This window comes from Erpetoichthys calabaricus, chromosome 2, assembly GCF_900747795.2.
Source record: "Erpetoichthys calabaricus chromosome 2, fErpCal1.3, whole genome shotgun sequence".
Classification (NCBI taxonomy): domain Eukaryota; kingdom Metazoa; phylum Chordata; class Cladistia; order Polypteriformes; family Polypteridae; genus Erpetoichthys; species Erpetoichthys calabaricus.
In genome coordinates this window covers 34,117,277-34,127,898 of record NC_041395.2, presented here as the reverse complement: position 1 = coordinate 34,127,898, position 10,622 = coordinate 34,117,277, and the positions used below count along the sequence as shown (strand labels likewise).

The 10,622-nt window shown below is 34.6% G+C and overlaps 1 gene segment (V, D, J or C); it reads left to right on the top strand.

Moving 5' to 3' along the window:
- Positions 1 to 324: 324 nt before the first annotated feature.
- On the top strand, positions 325 to 822 carry LOC127526520 (Ig heavy chain V region PJ14-like). The segment is given in 2 exon segments: positions 325 to 418; positions 502 to 822. Coding segments are annotated over 2 exon segments (369 nt in total).
- Positions 823 to 10,622: the final 9,800 nt, after the last annotated feature.

Genomic DNA, 10,622 nt, shown 5'->3' with positions numbered 1-10,622 from the left:
CACTATGACATCCTTTATGGAAATAAATTGATGATAATATATGCTCTAAAATAATAATCTTGTTACTTATTACTTCACTTGTATTGTTTATTCAACAATAACCAACATGCAGACTTTAAGTTTTTTTCATCCTTCAATAATGTGTTAAACAATAAATTATATTACTTTATATTTCTTACACAAATAAGCCTTCCTTGAGATATAACCTGTGGGACTGTCACATTTTTCTGTAAAGCAGAAAGGTTTGGCTACTATGTAAATTTATATGCAAAGCAGTTATGGAAAAGTCCTTATAAAGCTAGTCGTATAACACCTTTTGATCATAATATAAATGCCTGTTCTCTTAAGCTAAAGATTTTTTTAAAGATGGCAAAAATTGCATTGAAGGGTTTATTCTGCTTTCTATCATTATTTTCTTGTAGGTATACTGTATTATACAGTTAGCACTAGCAGTAATATTAATTTATATCTTCTAACAGCTGTTCTCCTGTTTCCTTTCAGGCACTCAGTGCAGTGTTGTCTTAACTCCAACATCTTCTACTGTGACAGTGAAGCCGGGAAGTTCTTTTACACTGACATGCACAGTCTCTGGTTATTCTCTGACTGATAGCAGCTATGCCTCAAATTGGATTCGACAGTTCCCTGGAAAGACAATGGAGTGGCTTGGTATTATTTGGTCCGATGCAAGCACACGTTACCATGACTCAGTTAAGGACCGGATCACTATTAGCAGATCTGGTAACTCATTTTCCTTACAAGTGAGGAGTCTAACAACTGCAGACACAGCTGTCTATTATTGTGCACGAAGATCACAATGAGGAAATCCTAAGCAACTGCCTAACAAAAAGTAAGGCTGAGCAATTTGACAACAAGATTTTTCAGTCTAGCATCTTCTGTATCTATGGAGTTTTAAAACTTTACCAAAAAAGGTACTTTTTTGACTCAGTAGGTTTCTTTTCACAACACAAGCATCGCACAAACAGATGAATGGACTTTCTTGTGGTCACATAGTGTCAGTAGTGGGATTTGACCCCACAACATCAGGATTTGAAGTCCTAACCACTAAACCACAATTCCTGCCTTTTCTGCTACAATGTATGATCTAATTGGAGCAAAGCAATGTATATTTGTGAAATTAAAATTAGAGGAGAGATTTGTGAAACACCCAAAGTATTTTTGTCTAAGGAGAAAAATCTGAGAAGCAGATCTGATCTCTTTGTTGTCTAGAAGAAACCAAAAAGATATTAAGGAGATCTCTTTTTTAAAATTTTCAGTCCTATGGGAAGTGGTCACTTAATTTATATTAGTTTTATGTTTAGTTTTTCCTCCTGCCCCTACCTGTTCTGCCATCCCTTGCCCCAATTCAAACACCCAACCCATTGATAACAGCAGACACACAATCAGAACACACAGATGGGATCCTGGGACTGAATGCGTGATTCAGTCCAGTGCTGTTCCACTTCCTAAGACCAGTGTAGGACAATCATCCAATAAAGGTGCTGATGGCGCACATCTAGAAGGAGGGGCAAACTCATCATCTGAACCTAAAGCACTGATTTTTTTATCCCTTTGCACTTTGTTTGTTATGGGAAAGGCACTACATAAATAAAATGTATTCTTCTTCTTCATCATTATCTTATTATTATTATTATTACAAAATGAGCGCAGTAAAGTGCTCCGATTATGTTAGAAGAACTGGACACTGCTGCAAATTGAATTTTTATGTTGGCAAAAAATGTTTTTTGTTTTGTTTGTTTGTTTAGTTTTTTGGGTTTTTTTTGTATGTACATCCACACCATGTGAAAGCCTCACCAGTCAGTTAAAGGCTTCCAGCATAGCAGGCATTATGGGTATGCCGCTTAGCTGAAAAATGGTTGACCTGTTGACCAGTTCCTTGAGCAGTGACAACAGGTAACCAATATAAACTGATGTAAAACCAAAAAAGTTATTCAGAGCAAATACATAGCAGTGACCCTCTTTAAAGGGAACTAAAATATAGTCTGGGCATCATATTTATCATTTTTAGGTGTAGTATGTTTTTTCACTTTAACACAAATTACAGTAACAACTCAGTGATAAAAATTACTATACATGTGAGTCGTCATTTAGCTGGTTTCACTGCCGTTCCCTGCTTGATCAAGGGCGTTATATTTCCTAGTTTCTCTGAAATATTGCATAGGTATGGGTCTGAGTTACCATAAAGATACACATGTTCCTCCATCAACTTTTCTTTTAGAAATCCCAATGTTTGCATGATAAGTTGTGTACACACAATTTAAACCTTTATATGTGTGTATGGAAGTTTATAAATGAGACTCTAAGAAATGTTGAATCCCACTTCTAACATTGGAGATTTTGAATAAATTACTGTAGACATGGACAAATATGTTGTTATCACTCAACAAAAAAGAGAACCCAAAATTGTCTCTGAAATAATTTAAAACTGACAAAAGCAATTGACACCCAATGTTTATTCCATATTCAACAAAACTCAAACATTGCTTTAGAGTTTTTATTCAACAGAATATTTCAAATAAAAACTCAAATGAAAAAGACATGGACAAAAATGATGGGACCTTTAGAGGCAATGACTACAATCTCAATGAGACTTGCACTTGTCCACAGGTAGTTTGGCCCACTCTTCCTGAGTAAAGTGCACCAGCTGTGTTAGATTTGAAAGGTGCCCTCTCCCAGCTGCATGTTTCAGTTCTTTCCATAGATGTTTGATCAGATTCAAATCAGGGCTCATAGAAGGCCACTTAAGAACAGTTCAGTGTTTTGTTCTTAGCCAATCTTGGGTGCTTTTAGCTGTGTATTTTGTGTAATTATCCTGTTGGAGGAACCATGACTTGCAACTGAGACAGAGCTTTCCGACACTGGGCGGTACATTTCCCTCCCATGTGTCTTCATAGCCTTGAGATTTCATTGCACCGTGTGCAGACTCCAGGTATTCCATTCCAGATGCAGCAAAGCAGCCCCAATATATAACTGGTGTCCTCTATGTTTCACAATAGATAATGTGTTCTTGTTTTTCAAGCTTCATTTTTTCATCTATGAACATAGAGCTGATGTGATTTTTCAAAAAGCTCCAGTTTAGTCTCATCCGTACAAAGCCCAGAAGAATTGTGGCTTGTCAATATGCATTTTAGTAAATTACAGTCTGGCTTAATTATGTTTCTCTTTAAACAGTGGAGACCTCCTTGGTCTTCTTTCATTGAGCCCACTGTCACTCAAAAAGAAGTGAATAGTGTGATTACACACTGATGGGTCTTAACCTTGTAGTTCAGGTAGTATCATTTTAGGAAGTTGTCCTTGGCTTTTGTCTACCATTTTTTTTATCCTCTGCCCATTCTGGGGTTGATTTTCTTCTAGTGGCCATGAAAACCCATATGGAAAAATACAGTAAGACTTTTATATGGCCAGAATGGTAAATTAGTACATGTTACCAATCAGAATTGTATTGTGTAAGTAGTATTGTTCCATATTGTCCTCACAGGTGGCGCAGTGGTAGCGCTGCTGCTTTGCAGTAAGGAGACTGTGCAAGATTGTGGGTTCAGTTCCTCCCTGTGTGGATAGCGCTTTGAGTACTGTGAAAAGTGCTTTATAAATGTAATGTATTATTATTTGTCATGCACTTTCCCTATAGGACATGGTTTATTTCTTGCAAGATTATGGCCACTTTCATAGAAAAACTTACACATGAAACCTATATGGCATATATGTAACATATATAAATCTAAAAGTAAATCGTACAAAACTCTTACCATATAACTACATAATTTACTATACTTTTTTGTAAGATATTTGTATGTTTTTAATATGGAATGAACACCTCTCATTTAAAAGGCCATATGAGCATTAAAGTATGTTTTAATATTATTTCTATTAAAAAAAACTATTGTGTTACAAGTATATGATTAATACATAATCATATTGTGTAAGCAAGGTGTTGAAGCACTCCTAAATTCGACTCTTATAAACCTGAATCCTTGTGTTTCTATCCATCAACCAGTTCCAGACTAATTTTTACCAGCTCCCTCCCTTCAGCCAATTACAGCTTATGATTTTTCTAAATGGACACCATCAGAAGTGGCTCTCCGGATATGGATGACTAAAATCCTTTTAAAAATACAACTCAAAACATCAATGAAAAAGGAATTTCACACATTTATTGCCTAATAAATGCAGTAAAATGTAGTCACAACTGCCTGAAATACATATACAAGCATAAAGAAACTGAAAGGTATTTATTGTTTAACAGGTACATCAGACAAAAGTGAAGAACACCGTTGTAACATATAACACTACACACTAATATAAAAAACAACACTGAAGGTAGTCATCAAAAAGCATCAGGGTGTTCTCTTCCATGATCTTGGCAACTTTTTTCTTCTCTCTGAGCTCTGCAAGCTTGGTATTATTGTTGTTCCAATCACTGATGGCATAAAGTGAGGCAATTTCTCCAGAGATGCCTCTGCAAAACATAAAAGTGTTGAATACAGAAGAATTAGGTCTAATTGAATGTGTTTACTGTACATGCACATGTTAATGATATCATTAGAAATTGGCACATAAGAAAAGGGGACCAGTATCTGTCCATCAGAACGCCTGAAATGCACCTTAAATATATAACTCCACATTACTTTTAAACCCTCTTAAATTTAAACAAGAGTCAAATAATAATAAAAATATTTATTTTGTGCAGTACAGGGAGAGAAACATGTACAGACAGAAAATTTGACAAATTAGTAGGTAATATTTCCTAACATTACAGCTGACTTTGTCGACAGTTGTAACAAAGCAGGCATATCCAGACTGTAAGCTAATGTCAAATGGTGCTAACCTTGTGTAAGGGCTGGTTTATACTTAAAGCTCAGAATGTGTATGTGCATGCATCATGGCTGCCACGCATCCCCAGTATTCTTTTGACGCATCCTCTGAGCACATCCTCAGAAATTAGCACAACATGTGCACAAGTTGCAGCACCAGAAAAAATATGGGTGGTGTGCGTGTCCAAGTTTTAGTATGTGATGACAGCATCATTGTTTACTATCAACATGTGACGGCAGGCTTGCAGCTCCAATGGGATCAATCTGCATGCTTTGATGTTTGGTGAACGGTTTAATTTCATTCAGTCAGTCAGTCATTTTCCAACCCGCTACATCCTAACACAGGGTCACAGGGGTCTGCTGGAGCCAATCCCAGCCAGCACAGGGCACAAGGCAAGAACAAATTCCTGGGCAGGGAGCCAACCCACCGCAGGACACACACACACCAAGCACACACACTAGGGACAATTTAGGATTGCCAATGCACCTAACCTGCATGTCTTTGGACTGTGGCAGGAAACCGGACCACCCAGAGGAAACCCACATAGACACGGGGAGAACATGCAAACTCCATGCAGGGAGGACCTGGGAAGCAAACCTGGGTCTCCTTACTGCGAGACAGCAGCGCTACCACTGTGCCACTGTGCCGCCTATGGTTTAATGTGGTGAAGCAAATTATCAAACTTAAATGCTGACATGCAAATGTCTTCATGGTGCTTTTCTTCATCCATTTCTCACATAGACAACACAAGCATTGCATATTTCCCATTCTAATGATGCAATACATTTTGAGATATCGCATACAGTCTCGACATTCTGCGTCACTGTTGTCTTTTTTTTTTTTGCACCTTCGCAAGAACATCAGAATACAAATAATTTTTATTTTGAACATCTTTCTTCCCTCAACTCACAACACATTGAATCCAGGTACTATTTTCTCACCGTGATGATTTCTTGCACTGACACCTGGTGGAATCCTCCAGATTTACTTAAATTATGCATGCAAGTATATTCAGTACTCTGCTTGCATAGCAACGGTGTCCTCAAGAGCATGCGTCGAGTAGCTTTAAGCATATTCCTCACTAATAATTACTTTTACACGACTTGACACTACACTATTCAGCAGAATGGTTAACATTCATTACTATTACATTAATCTAAACAGAATGTTTAATTAGCCATAGCCAAATGAACCTTCCTACCAGTGTCTTGTTAACAGAAAACTCCAAGCTGAAGTTTTAAACTTTCAAGACATTCAACTTCTGGACACCACACATCTTTACAAACTGCCACATCACCTTGAACACTGGGCATTCGTGTGCCACCTCATAACGTAGTTCATGATCATCAGGAAGTCATGGCTATATTTGTTTCACTACATTTTTAACAGGTAGTTTGTAATAAAAAAGGCAGAAGGTTTAAATAAAGTAACATAAAGTTACAATGTTAAATGAAAGCTTTGTTGTTTGTGCCAAGATGAACAGTTACAGAAACAAAACAAAATCCTAACTCGCACATAACATGATCAAAGAAATAGTAAAGTAAATTTGTGAACAATATCTTTAGCAATCGTTTTACATTGCATAATCATCCTATTTTGTGTGTGTGTTTGTGAAAACACAATAAAGGAAAATATACAAAATAACAGTCTTGTTTGACTCACGCTCTGGTGGCTGTTCATGTTTGTCGACCAAATCTTGATTTTTTTTTTTTTAGACTTGGCATTATTGCAAATATGTACAAAATACAAAACTTCTAAATGTGTTACACTAAACTAATTGCCTATCCTTAATGAGTACTTTGTGCAAAACAAATAGAATAGACAAAGCCCAAATATTAAAAACATTATTTCTCAAAACAGTGAATGAAAAAAAAATTCACAGAACATGGCCTAAACTGAAGTCAGCTAAACTAAACTTGATGATATTTTAGTTTTTATAACAAGCTGCACACATTGAAAATACAAGTGAAACTTATGAATCTCACAAAGTTGAATAAAACAAAATATATCAGAATTAATTATAAAACCCAGATGAAAACTTTCTGCGAATAGTCAAAACACAGATACTGAAAACAAAAAATTACAATAACAACTGTAAATGAAGTTGAGTGATACAAAATACAAACTCACAAAAATTGTGTGAAAGTAGACAGCGCCATTTTTGATTGGTGTGGAGTTTTTGTGTTGGTCCTCCATCACACACCCCTCTCACCATATTTCTATCAAATCACTGACATCAAATGTAGCTTTTACTGTAAGCAGGACCAAAACTAAACACTATGACAAATTAATTTCCATCAGCTGAACTGATTTAGCATGATAATGCGGTTTTCGTGTTTTAACCCCAAAATCCCTGCAATTGAATTCAATCCCGTTTCTCAATGGAACTTTTGTAAGACTTCAAAATATGAATTTTAAGTTACATCAACAGTAAAATGAACGCAACATTTCATAAGGTTTGAGAAAGTCTTTTTGGAGTAATACATTCCAGACCCCCTGTTATAATTCACCTTCCAGATTAAATATTTGAAATGCCATGTAGCCTGGAATTTAAATTGGTTCACCTGTATTGTACATGCAGAATCACAGGTGGCGCAGTGGTAGTGCTGCTGCTGTGCAGTAAGAAGATTGTGGGTTCACTTCCCGATTCCTTCCTGTGTGGTTAGCGCTTTGAGTACTGAGAAAAGCGTGATATAAATGTAATGAATTATTTTTTTGTGTTGCCCCTCATTACAACTCCCCTCTGATGAAATTTTTGAAATATTAAATAGCCTATATTTTAAACTGGAACCAAAGGCAACCTACATGCAAAATTTAGTGAAAATCAGTTCTGCCATTTATGTGTGATTGCCAAACAGACTAGAAGTGATCTGACGGATGAAATGAGGCCTTTACAGTAATGTGAAACATGGAAAATCTGAAAGTCAGACAAAAGGTATTATGATTTTATTTTTATAGATCATCTCTTCATTCCATTGGTTACTGCTTAGACCTGAACAGGTACAGGACATATTTTATATAGGAAAGGCACACTTATCATTCACAAAGAAATAAGAAATACACACCAGGATATACTTTTTAGGTTTTTCTGCTTCACTTTTCAATAGCCAATATAAAATTATAGTTATATTTAATACACATCTAAAATTTATTTGGACAATTAAAGTGCTATTCATTCTGATGAATTAAAATTATATGTTACATTTCTGAATATTACTAAATTGCATTTCAAATTTTACAAGTCTAATTAAGGGGTTAAATAATAAAACTCCTTGCCATATTGATCTAAAGAACACTCATGTCCAGACATTTTAAGCTTGACATCCAATTGTGAGAGTTTTCAGATTTTCACAGTAAAATCATTGTCACTCAACTATCATTACTATTACTGTTACTGTTACTATTTGTTTACAGGCTAAGAATTCTAACCAAACAGTTTCATCTGATATTATTAATCTTCTCTGTATATTTATGGAATTTTAAAGTGCTGTATATGACAAATGCAAATCAAGTCTAATGTATCTGTCATTTAAGTATTGAAAAGAGAATGTAGAAATCTCCCTAAAGACCTAAACTGAAGCAACAGGATAACAGTCTGTTAATGAAATAAGAGATTGATGATGCCCTTATACTACATTCAGAACAGCTGAAACCTGATACTAAGTGTATACACTCTCAGTTTGTCCCTTATTAATAATCAAAATATGAAATAGAACACCAAAAATTATCTTTAACTGAAACATTAGATCATGTATTTTATGCAGCAGTGTGCCATTCAGTACTTTTATGTGATATTCACTTCTTATTTTCAAGCCATAACTGTTTGAATAAGAAGGATATAAGAAATACTGTATTTTTGCCGAAATTATCATAATACCTTTGGACATCATTAATATGTTCAAAGTGTCAGAGAATATAGTAAGGTTATGATATTAAGTGTGATTATACTTTTTGGGTCTTGTTCATTCATTACAAAAATACTTTTTTGTATTATGAGAAATATTAACGTGTTTTTTTTTTTCACATATGTGGCGATATCGATAACATATGCCAAATATTCTGCAGTTAATTGTTCAAAATGTTCATGTTATTTTCTGCAATTTCTTTTTTGCTTTTTTTAATAATTGAAGTACACATCATGCATGTTGCTTTTGGGGATGTCCTTTTAGCTTTAAGAATTTGAAAATAAAATGCCAACTTTGAACGTCTGCAAAAGTTTTTGAAGTTTTAGATTTACATATTGTACACAACTAATGTTTTTGCAGTTCATCTTATCCATCCGTTCGTTCGTTCGTTCGTTCGTTCATTCATTCACTTTCCAAACTTGTTTTATCCTGAGCAGGGTTAAAGGGAAGCTGGAGCCTATCCCATTGTTTCTTCAAATTACATATTGAACGTTTTTAAAAAGTATGCTGGAGGAAAAAATATTTTTATCCACGTCCGTCATATTTTGTTTTTTAGGAAATGTAATAAAATCAAAATAAACTCTATAATTATGTCTTTGACATTGTAGCTTGGTGTAATCAATTGAGTTGTTAAAGTCAACAGAGAAAGTGTGTAAACGCTACTAAACCAACAAAGTAGGAAAATAAAGTACATAGTAGTGTAACAATTGGTTTGCTGTACATTAAACGTTATACAGAAGTTCATTATAAAATGAACTGAAAAATTTTCTAAATTGTTTTGTGTTTCATACAAAAGATGTGAACTGCTTTGTTAGCACAGTTATATTACAGTTAAATTATTGATTCAGGTAAACTTTGAAACAGGTTAACTAGTTTCATTATATTTATCCAACTTGACAGTTAATTTGATTGAACCTGCAAATCTTAGTGAATAAAATTTTTAAATGAAGTTAACACCATAGGGTAATTTTGGCCAGAACAACTTCAAGGTGAAGTTAACTTCACATAATATCCTGAGTCAACTTACATCAAAATTTTAAGTTGGCAATGTAACAATATTTTTAATGAAAACATTTTAACAGTGATATTATTTCTAATTGCATTATTTATAGTGTCTTAACACTATTTCGAACAAATTATATTCTTGTTGGGATTGACCTGAGGCACCCCACAACTCTCTCTGATTAAGAAGGTTAGGAAATTGGATGGATGGCCATTACAAAATAGAACAAGCACACACACACACACACGCACACACGCACACACACACACACACACACGCACACACACATATATATATATATATATATATATATATATATATATATATATATACATATATATACTGTATATATACAATATATATATATATATATATATATATATATATATATATATATATATATATATATATATATATATATGAGTGACGTTTAAAATGTTTCCGCACTTATATATTTTTATTGGAAACGTTGAAAGCGGAAGGAGTACTAATGGGGCATTGAAGCGTTGGTACGACTCTGGGAATCACAAACGAAGCTGGCTATGTAGAAAAGTGATGTCATTTTTTTTTGAAATTCTTAGTAAATAGAGTTTTAAAAACTGCGGAAACTTTTGAAAGTCCCTTGTGTGTGTGTGTGTGTGTGTGTGTGTGTGTGTGTGTGTGTGTGTGTGTGTGTGTGTGTGTGTGTGTGTGCTGTTCTTCCTTGCTTTGTATGTACATTTCATTAAAAAAAAATTCCACAAAGATGCCGCATAGTTAGCATATTTTCGTTTATCTCAGAAAGTGAGGTAATATAGGGGCCGCTCAAAATTACATGAATCACGTATGTAACTGTCATGCAAATCAGATATAACGAGTTTATATACACCCGAATATTCAGTAGT